This window comes from Procambarus clarkii, chromosome 37 (assembly GCF_040958095.1).
Source record: "Procambarus clarkii isolate CNS0578487 chromosome 37, FALCON_Pclarkii_2.0, whole genome shotgun sequence".
In the NCBI taxonomy this organism is placed as follows: domain Eukaryota; kingdom Metazoa; phylum Arthropoda; class Malacostraca; order Decapoda; family Cambaridae; genus Procambarus; species Procambarus clarkii.
Window position 1 is genome coordinate 38,461,534 of NC_091186.1, and position 23,126 is coordinate 38,484,659.

The 23,126-nt window shown below is 58.1% G+C and overlaps 1 protein-coding gene across 1 annotated transcript in view; it reads left to right on the plus strand.

Moving 5' to 3' along the window:
* Positions 1-23,126, plus strand: part of LOC138371910 (uncharacterized) — a 163,826-nt gene that overhangs the window by 135,284 nt on the left and 5,416 nt on the right. Inside the window, exon 3 of the mRNA XM_069336960.1 lies at positions 4,394-4,540. Within this exon, the coding sequence (XP_069193061.1) occupies positions 4,394-4,540 (147 nt within the window). The remainder of the gene's footprint in view (positions 1-4,393; positions 4,541-23,126) is intronic.

A 23,126-nucleotide genomic window follows, 5' to 3' on the forward strand; every position in this document is an offset into this window, starting at 1 on the left:
CTGATGCTCCAGGGTCTGACCAGTGGGCCCCTTCTCTTCCAGCTCTCTCGGCTGCCCCGGCTTTTTCTTGTGGGGCCGGGACTTTGGAGGTCGACTCGGCCCCGGGGCCTGGTGTAGAGGCTCCTGGGGTTGGGGAGGAGCGGCCTTGGGGGCCTTGGGCTCCATTGCGCCCCGCCTGGATTTCCGTCCTTCTGAGCGGGGCTTACTGTTGCAAGGAGTGGGGTTTTCTTTCCCCCCTCTGCATACGATTTGGGCTTGGGTTCTGCTCCTCCTCGGGTTCGGTTCGGTTCCGTGTCCCTGTGGTTTCTTCGGTTCCGTCTTCCGGAGGTTTTCGGCTACCCGCATCTCTTCGCCTGCGGTGCGGTTGGCCTTTGCGGCTTACCTTCTGTGTGTCCCGGAGTTTGCCTCCATACTGGTTCCTTCTGTTCTGGACCGGTTAGGCTCCTTGTAGCTGTTTGGGCTCCTTGTAGCCGTTTGGGCTCCTTGTAACCGTTTGGGCTCCTTGTCGCCGGTTGGGCTCCTTGTCGCCGGTTGGGCTCCTTGTCGCCGTTTGAGCTCCTTGTCGCCGGTTGGGCTACTTCTCACCTTGTTGGGCTACTTTTCTTTCGTGTCCTGCGCATGCGCCGTGGGAGTTTGTTTTGGTTCCGGGCGGTGTGCACATGTGTTGGTGTTCTGCATCCATTTTCTCTCGGGGGGGGGGGGGGTCTTCACCTCTCGCTCTTTTCTTTCTCCAATCCATGCCCTGTTGCTTTGGGGGTGTTCTGGAGTGCCACTGTGGGGAAGTCACAAGGTTTTTCCCTGCATTTTAGGGTGGGGAGCCTCCTTTGCCGCTCCCCTCCTCCTCTCCGGCATGGGCGCCCTGGCCGCCTCCGGCGGCTATGTTCTCAGGCTTGCGTCATGGCCCTTCAGCACCTATGTTCTGCAGGTGAGTTGGTGTGGTCTGGCGTCAACTTCGTCCTGACGCTGTTTTTGTTTTTGGAAGTTGGAATGGGTGTACATACGTACTTGAGAACGTGGACCGTACCAACCGAGGTGCCTACTGCAGGGCTATTGGCCCATACAGGGCAACTCTTGTTCTCACCACCTGATTCCTTCCTCGGTTCACGGGTGACTGCGGGTGGCCTCTTGGCCCTTCCGAGGCGGCTCCTGCCTGTACTCCTCCTGTACCTCTCCTATGCTTGTCTAACCTTGCTTGGGTTCGGGGCCCCACCTCCACCTTGTTCCGCAGTGCAACGGTGGGGGTGCTTGGTTTTCCTGTGTCGAGGGTGTTTTGTGCTCGTCTCCTTGTGCTTGCAGGATTGGGTTCTGGCTCTTTGGTCCCACCTCTCCCCTGTCGTTCGCCTGACGAGCGGATTCTGTGCTTCATGGGCGCTCTCGTCTCTGCTCTTGGGGCTGTGTATGGGGTTAGCCCAAGTTGGGCTGCCTAATGTGTTCCTTCGATTGCCTGTTACACTGCAGACGTTTCTTTTTATCGTCCCTGTGGCTCAGTTGGGTACTCGGTTTCCGCCTGTGTCCCCTTGTGTGCCACTCGTGTTACGATTTATCTTTATCTTCCCTGTCGCTTCCTTGGGGAGTGTGGTGACGTTTGCTGCGGTTTTGGTACTGCAGCTGCGTGTAGGGGTTGGTTGTGGCATTTTGTTCGGCCCTTCCATGCTCCCTCTGGGGCCCTCCTTTCTTGCTGGTCTTGCTGTGCCGGGCCTGGTTTTTTCCATGTTCCTTGGATTCTCTGTCCTGTCCTCGTTGTGCTGGCTGGGGATAAGCTTGGGGTCTTCGTCTCGCCCCTCGCCTATCATTCGGTTTCGGTTCAAGTTCCAGAGCCCAGTGGGCTCCCTTCCTTAGTGTTTTTCGGGGCTGCCCCGGGGTTTTTCTCGACGCTGGGGCTTTGGGGAGACAGCTCGGCCCCGGGGCCTGCAGTGTGGGTTCCCAGGGCTGGGGTGGGGCTAACGTGGGGGGCCTCAGGCCCCGTTGGTCCCCGCCAGGGTTTTTCTACCCCTCTATGCGGGGCTTGCGGTTTTTGTGGAGTGGGGTTTTTCCGTTCCCCCTCTCCACACGTGCTTTTTGGGCGTCGGCCCCTCCCTGGGCTCGGTTTCCTTGTCCATTATGCCCGTTGCTTCCGTCCTGTCGGTGGCTGCTTTTCTACGGTCTTCGCCCCTTTTTTCTGGGACGGGCCTTCTCCGTAATGTCCCCCTTTTCTTGGGGTTCTGCATGACTTTTGGTCTCGGGTGCAATGGGGTTTTTGTGCCTTCGTCCTTTGTGTTTGCTTCTTTTTGTTCTCGAGGGTTCGGGACGGTTTTGCTCCTTCCCGTTTTCTGGTACGTCTGTCATCGTTCAGTTGGGCTTCCCTCCGGTCCTTTCTAGGGCTTGTGGGTCCTATTCCGGGCAGCTTCTGGGTGTTTGACCTTCGTGTTCTTTTGTTCATATCTCTTCTCTTAGCGCTGTCTTGGCGCTGCTCGTTTTCCTGGGGGCAATTTTGCTCCTCTTAATGAATCTTTTCGCTCCTGCCCTTCTGCGGGATGTTGGTGCGGGGCGGCTCCTTATGCGAGTTCCTTCCCTGTCAGCTGCACGTGTGGCGGTGAAATTGCACGCTTGTGGCATTTTGGTTTTGGTCCTGCGTTTCTTTTCCCTCCTGGGGCTGTCATAGGATTGGCTTGCGGAGGATGTAGAGGCGTTTGGGGCCGTTCCTGGGTCTGGCACCTTGGTTTCTACTGCTAGCTTTCGGTATCGATGTTCCTTCTGCGCTGTTTCGCAGGCTGTCTCGTGCGTTGTTTCACCTCCGACCTGCTCATGCACTGCCTGTGCCGTCCTGGTCTTTGGACAGGGTGCTCTCCTGTTTTTCTTCTCCTTGGTTGTTGTGGCTCCTTTGATTCAGGTTTGCTTTGCTATGGCTCTGTTTTTATGTTGGCATTGGCCTCTGGGGTCGTGTGGCAGAGCTTCATGCTCTTCTCAGGCGCAGTGGTTTTTGGCTCCTATGGTCGTGGTCATAGGTTTCTTCATCTGCAGCCGTTCTCAATTTTTCTGGCGAATGATGTGCCTGCTGCTTTCCGGAGGGGTTCTTGGGTTGTTGTCTCGACTTCGTGTTGAGAAGTGGTGCACCGACCGCCTCCCCGGGTATATCCCCTTGTTTTCTTAGGTAGTCTTTGGTGAAGTAGCTCCGGGGAGCCGTAGGGTCTCCCCAGAAAACCAGCGTCGAATGTAATGAAACACCATTTTCTGGGTGAATCCCGGAGGCTCCCCGGCACCCTCCCGCCCTCCGGTCAGTGTTTTTTTCGCGGTTTTTATATCCAGCCTCAAAACTGGGGCGGGGATCGCCAGCGCAGGGGTCTGGGGCTCCCCCTTCCCCCTCCCAGGGAGAGGGGAGCTGCGCAGACATGCGGCGCGGCTCATGTGACGTCATGCTTGTTAATTAGTTTTTCTGGGGGAGTTCTGTTCACTCGTTTGTCGATTTTTGTTGTTACCCAGAATAGGGGTTTGTTTTGTGGCGCTTACCTTTCTGGGTGCCTGTCCCGGTTGATGGCAGATATAGAATGCTCCAAATCACATGTGCAATTCTATGGGCCATTGCTCCCAGTCCCTCTCTGAGGGGGCCAGGTTCTGGCTCGTGGTCCCCGGTAGGCCTAGAACTCCACCCACATCGACTGATGCAAAATAGTTAGGGTATCCATATCAGCCATGGATAGCTCCGGGGAGCCTCTGGGACTCACCCAGAAAATGGCGTTTCATTACATTCAATGCTGTTTTTTTTTTTTTGCTCTAACACCTGAAACATTTTTATTAATAAAGTCAACTGTCATCTTGGTGTTTCTCTACACTGTGGTCAGTGTAGGGAAACAACATTACTTATATAGTCCAGTTACATTACTCAGAGCCTGATGCTTCATTATAGTCCAGTTACTTTACTCAGAGCCTGATGCTTCATTATAGTCCAGTTACTTTACTCAGAGCCTGATGCTTCATTATAGTCCAGTTTCTTTACTCAGAGCCTGAGGGTTCATTATAGTCCAGGTTCCACCATTAATGTTTGTGTTGGTAATGACAGGTGCAGGAGACCATCAGGGAGGCACTGAAGATGATGACCACAGAGACAGGTGCCACAGCTGACCCCGTACACCTAGGAGACTCGGCCATCACCATTAATGTTTGTGTTGTTAATGACAGGTGCAGGAGACCATCAGGGAGGCCCTGAAGATGATGACCACAGAGACAGGTGCCACAGCTGACCCCGTACACCTAGGAGACTCGGCCATCACCATTAATGTTTGTGTTGTTAATGACAGGTGCAGGAGACCATCAGGGAGGCCCTGGAGATGACGACCACGGAGACAGGGGCCACAGCTAACCCCGTACTCCTGGGAGACACAGCCTCCACCATTAATGTTTGTGTTGGTAACGACAGGTGCAGGAGACCATCAGGGAGGCCCTGGAGATGACGACCACGGAGACAGGTGCCACAGCTGACCCCGTACACCTGGGAGACTCATCCTCCAGCATCATGAATAAAGTTCAGGAAATCACTGGAGAGATCCCCCGGAAGGAATTAACAGTAAGTTTTTAATTTTCTCTCATAAGTCATATCACAAGATATTGAGTTGTATCTTGAGAGGAAGCCTGTTCTTAGGTTTATGGAGGTTCCCCAAGGTCAACAACTGACTTTCCTTAACATACAATACACAATACTTGCCTAACCCCTGGTAAACATTTACTGGTAGGTGAACAGAGGCAACAGGTGAAAAGAAACATGTGAACCATTTCCGTCCTGCATGGTGATTGAACCTGTAATCCTCTATTGAACCCGGGATCCTGGCCCCCGTCCCAGAGGCCCAGAGAGCGGGTGACACTCCACCAACCTACCGGGAAAGTATCCAGGAAGACAGTGAACCAAAACAGACCACTGATGGGTTCAAAGAGACTGAAGCCTTGAAACTGCCAAAAAACTCCCAAACAATGTCAGCTCCAAACCCCTGCCAGTAGAGGGGGAATGGAGCTACAGGTCCAGCACCAACTCCCTGCCAGTAATTACCTAAGTGTAGTTACAGGATGAGAGCTACGCTTGTGGTGTCCCGTCTTCCCAGCACTCATTGTCATATAACGCTTTGAAACTACTCATGAAAGTCTTGGCCTCCACCATCTTCTCCCCTAACTTGTTCCAACCGTCTACCACTCTGTTTGCGAAAGTGAATTTTCTTACATTTCTTCGGCATCTGTGTTTAGCTAGTTTATATCTATGGCCTCTTGTTCTTAAAGTTCCAGGTCTCAGGAAATCTTCCCTATCGATTTTATCAATTCCTGTTACTATTTTGTATGTAGTGATCATATCACCTCTTTTTCTTCTATGTTCTAGTTTTGGCATATTTAATGCCTCTAACCTCTCCTCGTAGCTCTTGCCCTTCAGTTCTGGGAGCCACTTAGTAGCATGTCTTTGCACCTTTTCCAGTTTGTTGATGTGCTTCTTAAGATATGGGCACCACACAACTGCTGCATATTCTAGCTTTGGTCTAACAAAAGTCGTGAACAATTTCTTTAGTATATCACCATCCATGTATTTAAAAGCAATTCTGAAGTTAGAAAGCGTGGCATAGGCTCCTCGCACAATATTCTTTATGTGGTCCTCAGGTGATAGTTTCTATCTAGAACCACCCCTTGATCTCTTTCTTTATCAGAATTCTTTAAAGATTTCTCACATAATATATAGGTTGTGTGGGGTCTATGTTCTCCTATTCCACATTCCATAACATGGCATTTATTAACATTAAATTCCATTTGCCAAGTGGCACTCCATGTACTTATTTTGCCCAGGTCTTCTTGAAGGGCATGACAATCATCTAAGTTTCTTATCCTTCCTATTATCTTAGCATCATCAGCAAACATGTTCATATAATTCTGTATACCAACTGGTAGATCATTTATGTAGACAATAAACATCACTGGTGCAAGAACTGAACCCTGTGGTACTCCACTTGTGACATTTCTCCAGTCCGATACATTGCCTCTGACCACAGCCCTCATTTTTCTATCAGTCAGAAAATTTTTCATCCATGTTAGAAGCGTACCTGTCACTCCTCCAATATTTTCCAGTTCCCAGAACAACCTCTTATGTGGAACTCTGTCGAAAGCCTTTTTTAGGTCCAGATAGATGCAGTCAACCCAACCATCTCTTTCCTGTAATATCTCTGTTGCTCGATCATAGAAACTTAGTAAATTCAATACACAGGATCTTCCAGATCGAAAACCATACTGTCTGTCTGATATTATATCATTTCTCTCCAGGTGTTCTACCCATTTAGATTTAATTATTTTTTCCAATATTTTGACTATTACACTTGTCAATGATAACGGTCTATAATTAAGGTGGTCTTCCCTGCTTCCACTTTTGTAGATTGGAACTATGTTAGCCTTTTTCCACACATCAGCTACAACTCCTGTAAACAGGGATGCCTGAAAAATCAGTTGAAGAGGAATGCTAAGCTCAGGTGCACATTCTCTCAGAACCCATGGTGAAACTCCATCTGGACCAACTGCTTTGTTCTTATTTAGCTCCTTGAGCATTTTTTCCACTTCGTCTCTAGACACCTCTATGTGCTCTATGTTGTTCTTTGGAATTCTTATTGTATCTGGTTCCCTGAAGATTTCATTTTGTACAAACACACTTTGGAACTTTTCGTTTAATGTTTCACACATTTCCTTTTCATTTTCCGTGAATCTATTTCCCATTTTCAACCTCTGAATATTATCCTTTACCTGCAATTTGTTGTTTATGAATTTATAAAATAGACCTGGTTCTGTTTTACATTTGTCTGCAATCCTTCTTTCAAAATTTCTTTCTGCCTCTAATCACTGCCGTGTAGTTGTTTCTAGCATTTTTTGTATCGCTGGTATGTTTGGGGGTTCGGCCTCTTCCTGTATTGATTCCATTTTTGTGTCTTTTGGTCTCTGGCCCTCTCGCACTTTCTGTTGAACCAATCCTGTTTCCTAGTTCTGCTTCTCTGTTTTGGTATAAATTTTTTTGTGCCTTTATCATATATTTCACAAAACCTAACATACATCTCATTTACTTCCTTGCCTAGCAACAAGTCTGTTCAATTATACTCACTAAAAAAATTTCTAAGGTTGCCATAATGTCCTCTCCTAAAGTCAGGTTTTTCAATTGCATCGACCATCATATTTTCTTCCAGATTATAACGCATTGCATACTTTATTCCCAAAAAGACATGGTCACTTTTACCCAAGGGAGGAAGGTACTGAATGTCAAATATTTCTTCCTCCTTCCTGGTAAATATCAAATCTAGCATGGAGGGAACATCCCCTTCCCTCATCCTCGTAGCTTGTTTAACATGTTGATACAAGAAGGTTTCCAGGATGAGGTCTACAAATATACAGGTCCAGAAATCTACTGTTTTAGCTTCACATGCTTCCCAGTCTATGGATTTCAAGTTGAAGTCGCCGACATCAAAAGTCGTGAACTATCATTATCCGCTCTCGCTATGATCTCTCTCATTATTGTTATAAGACCTTCTCGTTTACTATCTAGCTCCTCCTTTGACCATGTGCTGCTTAGCGGTGGACTATATGCATTTACGATCATTAGTTTATCATCCTCATGGCAGATCTCTAGTGCTATTATGTCAACTTCTTCCCTGCCAGTAGAAGGGAGCTAGGGCTACAGGTCCAGCACCAACCCCCTGCCAGTAGAAGGGGGGCTGGAGCTACAGGTCCAGCACCAACTTCCTGGCAGTAGAGGGGGGCTGGAGCTACAGGTCCAGAACCCACCCTCTGCCAGTAGAGGGGGGCTGGAGCTACAGTCCAGCACCAACTCCCTGCCAGTAGAGGAGGGGCTGGAGCTACAGGTCCAGCACTAACCCCCTGCCAGTAGAGGAGGGGCTGGAGCTACAGGTCCAGCACCAACCCCCTACCAGTAGAGGGGGGCTGGAGCTACAGGTCTAGCACCAACCCCCTGTCAGTAGAGAAGGGCTGGAACTACAGGTCCAGCACCAACCCCATGCCAGTAGAGGGGGGCAAGAGTTACAGGTCTAGCACCAACCCCCTGCCAGTAGAAGGGGGGCTGTAGCTACAGGTCCAGCACCAACCCCCTGCCAGTAGAGGCGGACTGGGGCTACTGGTCCAGCACGATCCCCCTGCTAGTAGAGGGCGGGCTGGAGGTACAGGTCCAGCACCAACCCCCTGCCAGTAGAGGGGGGGCTGGGTGTACAGATCCAAATCCAACCCCCCTGCCAGTAGAGGAGGGTTGGAGCTACAGGTCCAGCACCAACCCCCTGCCAGTAGAGGGGAGCTGGAGCTACAGGTCCAGCCCCAACTCCCTGGCAGTAGAGTGGGATTGGAGCTACAAGTCCAGCACCAACCCCCTGCCAGTAGAGGGGGGCTGGAGCTACAGGTCCAGCACCAACGCCTGCCAGTAGAGGGGGGCTGGAGCTACAGGTCCAGCACCAACCTCCTGCCAGTAGAGGGGGGCTGGAGCTACAGGTCCAGCACCAACCCCCTGCCAGTAGAAGGTGACTGGAGCTACAGGTCCTGCACCAATCCTCTGCCAGTAGAGGGGGGGCTGGAGCTACAGGTCCAGCACCAACCCCCTGCCAGTAGAGGAAAGCTGGAGCTACAGTTCCAGCACCAACCCTCTGCCAGTAGAGGGGGGCGGGAGCTACAGGTCCAGCACCAACACCCTGCCAGTAGAGGAAAGCTGGAGCTACAGTTCCAGCACCAACCCTCTGCCAGTAGAGGGGGGCGGGAGCTACAGGTCCAGCACCAACCCCCTGCCAGTAGAGGAAAGCTGGAGCTACAGTTCCAGCACCAACCCTCTGCCAGTAGAGGGGGGCGGGAGCTACAGGTCCAGCACCAACCCCCTGCCAGTAGAGGTAAGCTGGAGCTACAGTTCCAGCACCAACCCTCTGCCAGTAGAGGGGGGCGGGAGCTACAGGTCCAGCACCAACCCCTTGCCAGTAGAGGGGGGCTGGAGCTACAGGTCCAGCACCAACACCCTGCCAGTAGAGGAAAGCTGGAGCTACAGTTCCAGCACCAACCCCTTGCCAGTAGAGGAAAGCTGGAGCTACAGTTCCAGCACCAACCCCCTGCCAGTAGAGGGGGGCTGGAGCTACAGGTCCAGCATCAACCCCCCTGTCAGTAGAGGGGGGCTGAAGCTACAGGTCCAGCACCAACTCCCTGCCAGTAGAGGGGGACTGGAGCTACAGGTCCCGCTCCAACCCCCTGCTAGTAGAGGGGGGGGGGCAAAAGGTTACAGGTCCAGCACCAACCCCCTGCCAGTAGAGGAAAGCTGGAGCTACAGTTCCAGCACCAACCCTCTGCCAGTAGAGGGGGGCGGGAGCTACAGGTCCAGCACCAACACCCTGCCAGTAGAGGGGGGGGCGGTTGGAGAAACAGGTCCACCACCAACCCCCTGCCAGTAGAGGTGGGGGAGCTGGGACTACTTTTCCAGCACCAACCCCCTGGAAGTAGAGGTGGGCTGGAGCTACAGGTCCAGAACCAACCCCTGCTAGGAGAGGGGGGCTGGAGCTACAGGTCTAACACCAAACCCCTGCCAGTAGAGGTGGGTTTGAGCTACAGGTCCAGCACCAACCCCCTGCCAGTAGAGGGGAGCTGGAGTTACAGGTCCAGCACCAACCCCCTGCCAGTAGAGGTGGGCTGGAGGTACAGGTCTAGTACCAACCCCCCTGCCAATAGAGGGGGGCTGGAGCTACAGGTCTAGCACCAACCCCCTGCCAGTAGAGGGGGGCTGGAGCTACTGGTCCAGCACCAACCCCTGCCAGTAAAGGGGGGCTGGAGCTACTGGTCCAGCACCAACCCCCTGCCAGTAGAAGAGAGCTAGGGCTACAGGTCCAGTAGAAGGGGGGCTGGAGCTACAGGTCCAGCACCAACTTCCTGGCAGTAGAGGGGGGGCTGGAGCTACAGGTCCAGAACCCACCCTCTGCCAGTAGAGGGGGGCTGGAGCTACAGTCCAGCACCAACTCCCTGCCAGCAGAGGGAGGCTGGAGCTACAGGTCCAGCACCAACCCCCTGCCAGTAAAGGGGGGCTGGAGCTACTGGTCCAGCACCAACCCCCTGCCAGTAGAAGGGAGCTAGGGCTACAGGTCCAGCACCAACCCCCTGCCAGTAGAAGGGGGGCTGGAGCTACAGGTCCAGCACCAACCCCCTGCCAGTAAAGGGGGGCTGGAGCTACTGGTCCAGCACCAACCCCCTGCCAGTAGAAGAGAGCTAGGGCTACAGGTCCAGTAGAAGGGGGGCTGGAGCTACAGGTCCAGCACCAACTTCCTGGCAGTAGAGGGGGGGCTGGAGCTACAGGTCCAGAACCCACCCTCTGCCAGTAGAGGGGGGCTGGAGCTACAGTCCAGCACCAACTCCCTGCCAGTAGAGGGAGGCTGGAGCTACAGGTCCAGCACTAACCCCCTGCCAGTAGAGGAGGGGCTGGAGCTACAGGTCCAGCACCAACCCCCTGCCAGTAGTGGGGGACTGGAGCTACAGGTCCAGCACCAACCCCCTGTCAGCAGAGAAGGGCTGGAACTACAGGTCCAGCACCAACCCCATGCCAGTAGAGGGGGGCAAGAGTTACAGGTCTAGCCCCAACCCCCTGCCAGTAGAAGGGGGGCTGTAGCTACAGGTCCAGCACCAACCCCCTGCCAGTAGAGGTGGACTGGGGCTACTGGTCCAGCACAATCCCCCTGCTAGTAGAGGGCGGGCTGGAGGTACAGGTCCAGCACCAACCCCCTGCCAGTAGAAGGGGGGGCTGGGTGTACAGATCCAAATCCAACCCCCCTGCCAGTAGAGGAGGGTTGGAGCTACAGGTCTAGCACCAACCCCCTGCCAGTAGAGGGGAGCTGGAGCTACAGGTCCAGCACCAACTCCCTGGCAGTAGAGGGGGGGCTGGAGCTTCAGGTCCAGCACCCCACCCCTTGCCAGTAGAGGGGGGTTGGAGCTACTGGTCCAGCACCAACCCCCTGCCAGTAGAAGGGAGCTAGGGCTACAGGTCCAGCACCAACCCCCTGCCAGTAGAAGGGGGGCTGGAGCTACAGGTCCAGCACCAACTTCCTGGCAGTAGAGGGGGGGGGGGCTGGAGCTACAGGTCCAGCACCAACCCCCTGCCAGTAGAGGGGGACTGGAGCTACAGGTCCAGCACCAACCCCCTGTCAGCAGAGAAGGGCTGGAACTACAGGTCCAGCACCAACCCTATGCCAGTAGAGGGGGGCAAGAGTTACAGGTCTAGCCCCAACCCCCTGCCAGTAGAAGGGGGGGCTGTAGCTACAGGTCCAGCACCAACCCCCTGCCAGTAGAGGCGGACTGGGGCTACTGGTCCAGCACAATCCCCCTGCTAGTAGAGGGCGGGCTGGAGGTACAGGTCCAGCACCAACCCCCTGCCAGTAGAGGGGGGGCTGGGTGTACAGATCCAAATCCAACCCCCCTGCCAGTAGAGGAGGGTTGGAGCTACAGGTCTAGCACCAACCCCCTGCCAGTAGAGGGGAGCTGGAGCTACAGGTCCAGCACCAACTCCCTGGCAGTAGAGGGGGGGCTGGAGCTTCAGGTCCAGCACCCCACCCCTTGCCAGTAGAGGGGGGTTGGAGCTACTGGTCCAGCACCAACCTCCTGCCAGTAGAAGGGAGCTAGGGCTACAGGTCCAGCACCAACCCCCTGCCAGTAGAAGGGGGGCTGGAGCTACAGGTCCAGCACCAACTTCCTGGCAGTAGAGGGGGGGCTGGACCTACAGGTCCAGCACCAACCCCCTGCCAGTAGAGGGGGGGCTGGAGCTACAGGTCCAGCACCAACCCCCCTGCCAGTAGAGGGGTGGGGCTGGAGCTACAGGTCCAGCACAAACCTCCCCTGCCAGTAGAAGGTGACTGGAGCTACAGGTCCAGCATCAACCCCCTGCCAGTAGAGGGGGGCTGAAGTTACAGGTCCAACACCAACCCCCTGCCTGTAGAGGGGGGGCTGGAGCAACAGTTCCAGCACCAACCTTCTGCCAGTAGAGGGGGGGGCTGGAGCTACAGGTCCCACACTAACCCCCTTCCACTAGACAGGGGGGGGGGTTAGGAGCTACAGGTCCAGAACCTACCCCCTTCCACTAAACGTGGGGGGGTTAGGAGCTACAGGTCCAGAACCAACCCCCTGCCAGTAGAAGGGGGGGCTGGGTGTACAGATCCAAATCCAACCCCCCTGCCAGTAGAGGAGGGTTGGAGCTACAGGTCTAGCACCAACCCCCTGCCAGTAGAGGGGAGCTGGAGCTACAGGTCCAGCACCAACTCCCTGGCAGTAGAGGGGGGGCTGGAGCTTCAGGTCCAGCACCCCACCCCTTGCCAGTAGAGGGGGGTTGGAGCTACTGGTCCAGCACCAACCCCCTGCCAGTAGAAGGGAGCTAGGGCTACAGGTCCAGCACCAACCCCCTGCCAGTAGAAGGGGGGCTGGAGCTACAGGTCCAGCACCAACTTCCTGGCAGTAGAGGGGGGGGGTCTGGAGCTACAGGTCCAGCACCAACCCCCTGCCAGTAGAGGGGGGCGGGAGCTACAGGTCCAGCACCAACCCCCTGCCAGTAGAGGTAAGCTGGAGCTACAGTTCCAGCACCAACCCTCTGCCAGTAGAGGGGGGCGGGAGCTACAGGTCCAGCACCAACCCCTTGCCAGTAGAGGGGGGCTGGAGCTACAGGTCCAGCACCAACACCCTGCCAGTAGAGGAAAGCTGGAGCTACAGTTCCAGCACCAACCCCTTGCCAGTAGAGGAAAGCTGGAGCTACAGTTCCAGCACCAACCCCCTGCCAGTAGAGGGGGGCTGGAGCTACAGGTCCAGCATCAACCCCCCTGTCAGTAGAGGGGGGCTGAAGCTACAGGTCCAGCACCAACTCCCTGCCAGTAGAGGGGGACTGGAGCTACAGGTCCCGCTCCAACCCCCTGCTAGTAGAGGGGGGGGGGCAAAAGCTACAGGTCCAGCACCAACCCCCTGCCAGTAGAGGAAAGCTGGAGCTACAGTTCCAGCACCAACCCTCTGCCAGTAGAGGGGGGCGGGAGCTACAGGTCCAGCACCAACACCCTGCCAGTAGAGGGGGGGGGCGGTTGGAGAAACAGGTCCACCACCAACCCCCTGCCAGTAGAGGTGGGGGAGCTGGGACTACTTTTCCAGCACCAACCCCCTGGAAGTAGAGGTGGGCTGGAGCTACAGGTCCAGAACCAACCCCTGCTAGGAGAGGGGGGCTGGAGCTACAGGTCTAACACCAAACCCCTGCCAGTAGAGGTGGGTTTGAGCTACAGGTCCAGCACCAACCCCCTGCCAGTAGAGGGGAGCTGGAGTTACAGGTCCAGCACCAACCCCCTGCCAGTAGAGGTGGGCTGGAGGTACAGGTCTAGTACCAACCCCCCTGCCAATAGAGGGGGGCTGGAGCTACAGGTCTAGCACCAACCCCCTGCCAGTAGAGGGGGGCTGGAGCTACTGGTCCAGCACCAACCCCCTGCCAGTAGAAGGGAGCTAGGGCTACAGGTCCAGCACCAACCCCCTGCCAGTAGAAGGGGGGCTGGAGCTACAGGTCCAGCACCAACCCCCTGCCAGTAAAGGGGGGCTGGAGCTACTGGTCCAGCACCAACCCCCTGCCAGTAGAAGAGAGCTAGGGCTACAGGTCCAGTAGAAGGGGGGCTGGAGCTACAGGTCCAGCACCAACTTCCTGGCAGTAGAGGGGGGGCTGGAGCTACAGGTCCAGAACCCACCCTCTGCCAGTAGAGGGGGGCTGGAGCTACAGTCCAGCACCAACTCCCTGCCAGTAGAGGGAGGCTGGAGCTACAGGTCCAGCACTAACCCCCTGCCAGTAGAGGAGGGGCTGGAGCTACAGGTCCAGCACCAACCCCCTGCCAGTAGAGGGGGACTGGAGCTACAGGTCCAGCACCAACCCCCTGTCAGCAGAGAAGGGCTGGAACTACAGGTCCAGCACCAACCCCATGCCAGTAGAGGGGGGCAAGAGTTACAGGTCTAGCCCCAACCCCCTGCCAGTAGAAGGGGGGCTGTAGCTACAGGTCCAGCACCAACCCCCTGCCAGTAGAGGTGGACTGGGGCTACTGGTCCAGCACAATCCCCCTGCTAGTAGAGGGCGGGCTGGAGGTACAGGTCCAGCACCAACCCCCTGCCAGTAGAAGGGGGGGCTGGGTGTACAGATCCAAATCCAACCCCCCTGCCAGTAGAGGAGGGTTGGAGCTACAGGTCTAGCACCAACCCCCTGCCAGTAGAGGGGAGCTGGAGCTACAGGTCCAGCACCAACTCCCTGGCAGTAGAGGGGGGGCTGGAGCTTCAGGTCCAGCACCCCACCCCTTGCCAGTAGAGGGGGGTTGGAGCTACTGGTCCAGCACCAACCCCCTGCCAGTAGAAGGGAGCTAGGGCTACAGGTCCAGCACCAACCCCCTGCCAGTAGAAGGGGGGCTGGAGCTACAGGTCCAGCACCAACTTCCTGGCAGTAGAGGGGGGGGGGGGCTGGAGCTACAGGTCCAGCACCAACCCCCTGCCAGTAGAGGGGGACTGGAGCTACAGGTCCAGCACCAACCCCCTGTCAGCAGAGAAGGGCTGGAACTACAGGTCCAGCACCAACCCTATGCCAGTAGAGGGGGGCAAGAGTTACAGGTCTAGCCCCAACCCCCTGCCAGTAGAAGGGGGGGCTGTAGCTACAGGTCCAGCACCAACCCCCTGCCAGTAGAGGCGGACTGGGGCTACTGGTCCAGCACAATCCCCCTGCTAGTAGAGGGCGGGCTGGAGGTACAGGTCCAGCACCAACCCCCTGCCAGTAGAGGGGGGGCTGGGTGTACAGATCCAAATCCAACCCCCCTGCCAGTAGAGGAGGGTTGGAGCTACAGGTCTAGCACCAACCCCCTGCCAGTAGAGGGGAGCTGGAGCTACAGGTCCAGCACCAACTCCCTGGCAGTAGAGGGGGGGCTGGAGCTTCAGGTCCAGCACCCCACCCCTTGCCAGTAGAGGGGGGTTGGAGCTACTGGTCCAGCACCAACCTCCTGCCAGTAGAAGGGAGCTAGGGCTACAGGTCCAGCACCAACCCCCTGCCAGTAGAAGGGGGGCTGGAGCTACAGGTCCAGCACCAACTTCCTGGCAGTAGAGGGGGGGCTGGACCTACAGGTCCAGCACCAACCCCCTGCCAGTAGAGGGGGGGCTGGAGCTACAGGTCCAGCACCAACCCCCCTGCCAGTAGAGGGGTGGGGCTGGAGCTACAGGTCCAGCACAAACCTCCCCTGCCAGTAGAAGGTGACTGGAGCTACAGGTCCAGCATCAACCCCCTGCCAGTAGAGGGGGGCTGAAGTTACAGGTCCAACACCAACCCCCTGCCTGTAGAGGGGGGGCTGGAGCAACAGTTCCAGCACCAACCTTCTGCCAGTAGAGGGGGGGCTGGAGCTACAGGTCCCACACTAACCCCCTTCCACTAGACAGGGGGGGGGGTTAGGAGCTACAGGTCCAGAACCTACCCCCTTCCACTAAACGTGGGGGGGTTAGGAGCTACAGGTCCAGAACCAACCCCCTGCCAGTAGAAGGGGGGGCTGGGTGTACAGATCCAAATCCAACCCCCCTGCCAGTAGAGGAGGGTTGGAGCTACAGGTCTAGCACCAACCCCCTGCCAGTAGAGGGGAGCTGGAGCTACAGGTCCAGCACCAACTCCCTGGCAGTAGAGGGGGGGCTGGAGCTTCAGGTCCAGCACCCCACCCCTTGCCAGTAGAGGGGGGTTGGAGCTACTGGTCCAGCACCAACCCCCTGCCAGTAGAAGGGAGCTAGGGCTACAGGTCCAGCACCAACCCCCTGCCAGTAGAAGGGGGGCTGGAGCTACAGGTCCAGCACCAACTTCCTGGCAGTAGAGGGGGGGGGGTCTGGAGCTACAGGTCCAGCACCAACCCCCTGCCAGTAGAGGGGGACCGGAGCTACAGGTCCAGCACCAACCCCCTGTCAGCAGAGAAGGGCTGGAACTACAGGTCCAGCACCAACCCTATGCCAGTAGAGGGGGGCAAGAGTTACAGGTCTAGCCCCAACCCCCTGCCAGTAGAAGGGGGGGCTGTAGCTACAGGTCCAGCACCAACCCCCTGCCAGTAGAGGCGGACTGGGGCTACTGGTCCAGCACAATCCCCCTGCTAGTAGAGGGCGGGCTGGAGGTACAGGTCCAGCACCAACCCCCTGCCAGTAGAGGGGGGGCTGGGTGTACAGATCCAAATCCAACCCCCCTGCCAGTAGAGGAGGGTTGGAGCTACAGGTCTAGCACCAACCCCCTGCCAGTAGAGGGGAGCTGGAGCTACAGGTCCAGCACCAACTCCCTGGCAGTAGAGGGGGGGCTGGAGCTTCAGGTCCAGCACCCCACCCCTTGCCAGTAGAGGGGGGTTGGAGCTACTGGTCCAGCACCAACCTCCTGCCAGTAGAAGGGAGCTAGGGCTACAGGTCCAGCACCAACCCCCTGCCAGTAGAAGGGGGGCTGGAGCTACAGGTCCAGCACCAACTTCCTGGCAGTAGAGGGGGGGCTGGACCTACAGGTCCAGCACCAACCCCCTGCCAGTAGAGGGGGGGCTGGAGCTACAGGTCCAGCACCAACCCCCCTGCCAGTAGAGGGGTGGGGCTGGAGCTACAGGTCCAGCACAAACCTCCCCTGCCAGTAGAAGGTGACTGGAGCTACAGGTCCAGCATCAACCCCCTGCCAGTAGAGGGGGGCTGAAGTTACAGGTCCAACACCAACCCCCTGCCTGTAGAGGGGGGGCTGGAGCAACAGTTCCAGCACCAACCTTCTGCCAGTAGAGGGGGGGCTGGAGCTACAGGTCCCACACTAACCCCCTTCCACTAGACAGGGGGGGGGTTAGGAGCTACAGGTCCAGAACCTACCCCCTTCCACTAAACGTGGGGGGGTTAGGAGCTACAGGTCCAGAACCAACCCCCTGCCAGTAGAGGGGGGGGGTAGGAGCTACAGGTCCAGAACCAATCCCCTGCCAGTAGGGGGGGGGGCAGGCAGGAGCTACAGGTCCAGCACTATCCCCCCTGCCAGTAGAGGGGGGCTGGAGCTTAAGGTCCAACACCCTGCCAGTATAGGGGGCTGGAGCTACAGGTCCAACACCAAACCCCTGCCAGTAGAGGGGGGCAAGGGCTACAGGTCCAACACCAAACCCATGCCAGTAGAGAGGGGGAGGAGCTACAGGTCCAGCACTATCCCCCCCTGCCAGTAGAGGGGGGCTGGAGCTACAGGTCCAGCACCAACCCCCTGCCAGTAGAGGGGGCTGGAGCTACAGGTTCAGCACCAACCCCTTGCCAGTAGAGGGGGCTGGAGCCTCAGGTCCAGCAGCAACCCCTTGCCAGTAGAGGTTGGGCTGGAGCTACAGGTCCAAAACCAACCCCCTGCCAGTAGAGGGGGTCTGGAGCTACAGGTCCAGAACCAACCCCCTGCCAATAGAGGTGGACTGGAGATACAGGTCCTGCACCAACCCCCTGCCAGTAGAGGGGGGCCTGGAGATACAGGTCCAGCACCAACCCCCTGCCAGTAGAGGGGGCTTGAGCTTCAGGTCCAGCACCAACCCCCTTCATGTAGAGGGGGGGGGGCTGGAGCTACAGGTCCAGCACCAACCCCCTGCCAGTAGAGGGGGAGCTGGAGCAACAGTTCCAGCACCAACCTTCTGCCAGTAGAGGGGGGGCAGGAGCTACAGATCCAGCACCAACCCCCTGCCAGTAGAAGGGGGCTGGAGCTACAGGTCCAGCACCAACCCCCCGCCAGTAGAGAGGGGCTGAAGCTACAGGTCCAGCACCAACCCCCTGCCAGTAGAGGGGGGCCAGGAACTACAGGTCCAGCACCAATCCCCTGCCAGCCGAGGGGGGCTGGAACTACTGGTCCAACACCAACCCCCTGCCAGTAGAGGGGGGGGGGGCTGGAGCTACAGGTCCAGCACGAAACCCTTGCCAGTAGAGGGGGGCTGGAGCTACAGGTCCAGCACCAACCCCTGCCAGTAGAGGGGGGGCTGGAGCTACAGGTCCAGCACCAACCCCTGCCAGTAGAGGAGGGCTGTAGCTACAAGTCCAGCACCAACCCCCTGCCAGTAGAGGGGGCTTGAGCTTCAGGTCCAGCACCAACCCCCTTCATGTAGAGGGGGGGGGGCTGGAGCTACAGGTCCAGCACCAACCCCCCAGCCAGTAGAGGAGGGCTGGAGCTACAGGTCCAGCTCCAAACCCCTGCCAGTAGAGGGGGCTGGAGCTACAGGTCCAGCTCCAAGCCCCTGCCAGTAGAGGGGGCTAGAGCTGCAGGTCCAGCACCAACCCCCTGCCAGTTGAGGGGGGCTGGAGCTACAGGTCCTGCAACAACCCCCCAGCCAGTAGAGGGGGGGCTAGAGGTACTGGCCCAGCACCAACCCCCCTGCCAGCAGAGGGGGGGCTGGAGCTACAGGTCCAGATTCAACCCCCTGCCAGTAGAGGTGGGTTGGAGCTACAGGTCCAGCATCAACCCCCTGCCAGTAGAGATGGGCTGGAGCTACAGGTCCAGCACCAACCCCCTGCCAGTAGAGAGGGGAGGGTGAAGCTACAGGTCCAGTACTAACCCCCTGCCAGTAGAGGTGGGCTAGAGCTGCAGGTCCAGCACCAACCCCCTGCCAGTAGAGGGGGGGGGTTGGAACTACTTTTCCAGCAGCAACCCCCTGCCAGTAGAGGTGGGTTGAGCTACAGGTCCAGCACCAATCCCCTGCCTGCCAGGAGAGGGGGCGCTGGAGCTACATTTCCAGCACCAACTCCCTGGCAGTAGAGGGGGGGCTGGAACTAGAGGTCCATCACCAACTCCCTTCCAGTTGAGGGGGGGCTGGAGCTACATGTCCAGAACAACCCCCTGCCTGCAGAGGGGGTCTGGAGCTACAGGTCCAGAACAACCCTTTGCCAGTAGAGGGGGACTGGAGCTACAGGTCCAGCACCAACGCCTGCCAGTAGAGGGGGGCTGGAGCTACAGGTCCAGCACCAACCTCCTGCCAGTAGAGGGGGGCTGGAGCTACAGGTCCAGCACCAACCCCCTGCCAGTAGAAGGTGACTGGAGCTACAGGTCCTGCACCAATCCTCTGCCAGTAGAGGGGGGGCTGGAGCTACAGGTCCAGCACCAACCCCCTGCCAGTAGAGGAAAGCTGGAGCTACAGTTCCAGCACCAACCCTCTGCCAGTAGAGGGGGGCGGGAGCTACAGGTCCAGCACCAACACCCTGCCAGTAGAGGGGGGCAGGAGCTACAGGTCAAGCACCAACCCCCTGCCAGTAGAGGAAAGCTGGAGCTACAGTTCCAGCACCAACCCTCTGCCAGTAGAGGGGGGCGGGAGCTACAGGTCCAGCACCAACCCCCTGCCAGTAGAGGAAAGCTGGAGCTACAGTTCCAGCACCAACCCTCTGCTAGTAGAGGGGGGCGGGAGCTACAGGTCCAGCACCAACCCCCTGCCAGTAGAGGTAAGCTGGAGCTACAGTTCCAGCACCAACCCTCTGCCAGTAGAGGGGGGCGGGAGCTACAGGTCCAGCACCAACCCCTTGCCAGTAGAGGGGGGCTGGAGCTACAGGTCCAGCACCAACACCCTGCCAGTAGAGGAAAGCTGGACCTACAGTTCCAGCACCAACCCCTTGCCAGTAGAGGAAAGCTGGAGCTACAGTTCCAGCACCAACCCCCTGCCAGTAGAGGGGGGCTGGAGCTACAGGTCCAGCATCAACCCCCCTGTCAGTAGAGGGGGGCTGAAGCTACAGGTCCAGCACCAACTCCCTGCCAGTAGAGGGGGACTGGAGCTACAGGTCCCGCTCCAACCCCCTGCTAGTAGAGGGGGGGGGCAAAAGCTACAGGTCCAGCACCAACCCCCTGCCAGTAGAGGAAAGCTGGAGCTACAGTTCCAGCACCAACCCTCTGCCAGTAGAGGGGGGCGGGAGCTACAGGTCCAGCACCAACACCCTGCCAGTAGAGGGGGGGGGGCGGTTGGAGAAACAGGTCCACCACCAACCCCCTGCCAGTAGAGGTGGGGGAGCTGGGACTACTTTTCCAGCACCAACCCCCTGGAAGTAGAGGTGGGCTGGAGCTACAGGTCCAGAACCAACCCCTGCTAGGAGAGGGGGGCTGGAGCTACAGGTCTAACACCAAACCCCTGCCAGTAGAGGTGGGTTTGAGCTGCAGGTCCAGCACCAACCCCCTGCCAGTAGAGGGGAGCTGGAGTTACAGGTCCAGCACCAACCCCCTGCCAGTAGAGGTGGGCTGGAGATACAGGTCTAGTACCAACCCCCCTGCCAATAGAGGGGGGCTGGAGCTACAGGTCTAGCACCAACCCCCTGCCAGTAGAGGGGGGCTGGAGCTACTGGTCCAGCACCAACCCCCTGCCAGTAGAAGGGAGCTAGGGCTACAGGTCCAGCACCAACCCCCTGCCAGTAGAAGGGGGGCTGGAGCTACAGGTCCAGCACCAACCCCCTGCCAGTAAAGGGGGGCTGGAGCTACTGGTCCAGCACCAACCCCCTGCCAGTAGAAGAGAGCTAGGGCTACAGGTCCAGTAGAAGGGGGGCTGGAGCTACAGGTCCAGCACCAACTTCCTGGCAGTAGAGGGGGGGCTGGAGCTACAGGTCCAGAACCCACCCTCTGCCAGTAGAGGGGGGCTGGAGCTACAGTCCAGCACCAACTCCCTGCCAGTAGAGGGAGGCTGGAGCTACAGGTCCAGCACTAACCCCCTGCCAGTAGAGGAGGGGCTGGAGCTACAGGTCCAGCACCAACCCCCTGCCAGTAGAGGGGGACTGGAGCTACAGGTCCAGCACCAACCCCCTGTCAGCAGAGAAGGGCTGGAACTACAGGTCCAGCACCAACCCCATGCCAGTAGAGGGGGGCAAGAGTTACAGGTCTAGCCCCAACCCCCTGCCAGTAGAAGGGGGGCTGGAGGTACAGGTCCAGCACCAACCCCCTGCCAGTAGAAGGGGGGGCTGGGTGTACAGATCCAAATCCAACCCCCCTGCCAGTAGAGGAGGGTTGGAGCTACAGGTCTAGCACCAACCCCCTGCCAGTAGAGGGGAGCTGGAGCTACAGGTCCAGCACCAACTCCCTGGCAGTAGAGGGGGGGCTGGAGCTTCAGGTCCAGCACCCCACCCCTTGCCAGTAGAGGGGGGTTGGAGCTACTGGTCCAGCACCAACCCCCTGCCAGTAGAAGGGAGCTAGGGCTACAGGTCCAGCACCAACCCCCTGCCAGTAGAAGGGGGGCTGGAGCTACAGGTCCAGCACCAACTTCCTGGCAGTAGAGGGGGAGAGGCTGGAGCTACAGGTCCAGCACCAACCCCCTGTCAGCAGAGAAGGGCTGGAACTACAGGTCCAGCACCAACCCTATGCCAGTAGAGGGGGGCAAGAGTTACAGGTCTAGCCCCAACCCCCTGCCAGTAGAAGGGGGGGCTGTAGCTACAGGTCCAGCACCAACCCCCTGCCAGTAGAGGCGGACTGGGGCTACTGGTCCAGCACAATCCCCCTGCTAGTAGAGGGCGGGCTGGAGGTACAGGTCCAGCACCAACCCCCTGCCAGTAGAGGGGGGGCTGGGTGTACAGATCCAAATCCAACCCCCCTGCCAGTAGAGGAGGGTTGGAGCTACAGGTCTAGCACCAACCCCCTGCCAGTAGAGGGGAGCTGGAGCTACAGGTCCAGCACCAACTCCCTGGCAGTAGAGGGGGGGCTGGAGCTTCAGGTCCAGCACCCCACCCCTTGCCAGTAGAGGGGGGTTGGAGCTACTGGTCCAGCACCAACCTCCTGCCAGTAGAGGGGTGGGGCTGGAGCTACAGGTCCAGCACAAACCTCCCCTGCCAGTAGAAGGTGACTGGAGCTACAGGTCCAGCATCAACCCCCTGCCAGTAGAGGGGGGCTGAAGTTACAGGTCCAACACCAACCCCCTGCCTGTAGAGGGGGGGCTGGAGCAACAGTTCCAGCACCAACCTTCTGCCAGTAGAGGGGGGGCTGGAGCTACAGGTCCCACACTAACCCCCTTCCACTAGACAGGGGGGGGGGTTAGGAGCTACAGGTCCAGAACCTACCCCCTTCCACTAAACGTGGGGGGGTTAGGAGCTACAGGTCCAGAACCAACCCCCTGCCAGTAGAGGGGGGGGTAGGAGCTACAGGTCCAGAACCAATCCCCTGCCAGTAGGGGGGGGGGCAGTCAGGAGCTACAGGTCCAGCACTATCCCCCCTGCCAGTAGAGGGGGGCTGGAGCTTAAGGTCCAACACCCTGCCAGTATAGGGGGCTGGAGCTACAGGTCCAACACCAAACCCCTGCCAGTAGAGGGGGGCAAGGGCTACAGGTCCAACACCAAACCCATGCCAGTAGAGAGGGGGAGGAGCTACAGGTCCAGCACTATCCCCCCCTGCCAGTAGAGGGGGGCTGGAGCTACAGGTCCAGCACCAACCCCCTGCCAGTAGAGGGGGCTGGAGCTACAGGTTCAGCACCAACCCCTTGCCAGTAGAGGGGGCTGGAGCCTCAGGTCCAGCAGCAACCCCTTGCCAGTAGAGGTTGGGCTGGAGCTACAGGTCCAAAACCAACCCCCTGCCAGTAGAGGGGGTCTGGAGCTACAGGTCCAGAACCAACCCCCTGCCAATAGAGGTGGACTGGAGATACAGGTCCTGCACCAACCCCCTGCCAGTAGAGGGGGGCCTGGAGATACAGGTCCAGCACCAACCCCCTGCCAGTAGAGGGGGCTTGAGCTTCAGGTCCAGCACCAACCCCCTTCATGTAGAGGGGGGGGGGCTGGAGCTACAGGTCCAGCACCAACCCCCTGCCAGTAAAGGGGGAGCTGGAGCAACAGTTCCAGCACCAACCTTCTGCCAGTAGAGGGGGGGCAGGAGCTACAGATCCAGCACCAACCCCCTGCCAGTAGAAGGGGGCTGGAGCTACAGGTCCAGCACCAACCCCCCGCCAGTAGAGAGGGGCTGAAGCTACAGGTCCAGCACCAACCCCCTGCCAGTAGAGGGGGGCCAGGAAGTACAGGTCCAGCACCAACCCCCTGCCAGCCGAGGGGGGCTGGAACTACTGGTCCAACACCAACCCCCTGCCAGTAGATGGGGGGGGGGGGCTGGAGCTACAGGTCCAGCACGAAACCCTTGCCAGTAGAGGGGGGCTGGAGCTACAGGTCCAGCACCAACCCCTGCCAGTAGAGGGGGGGCTGGAGCT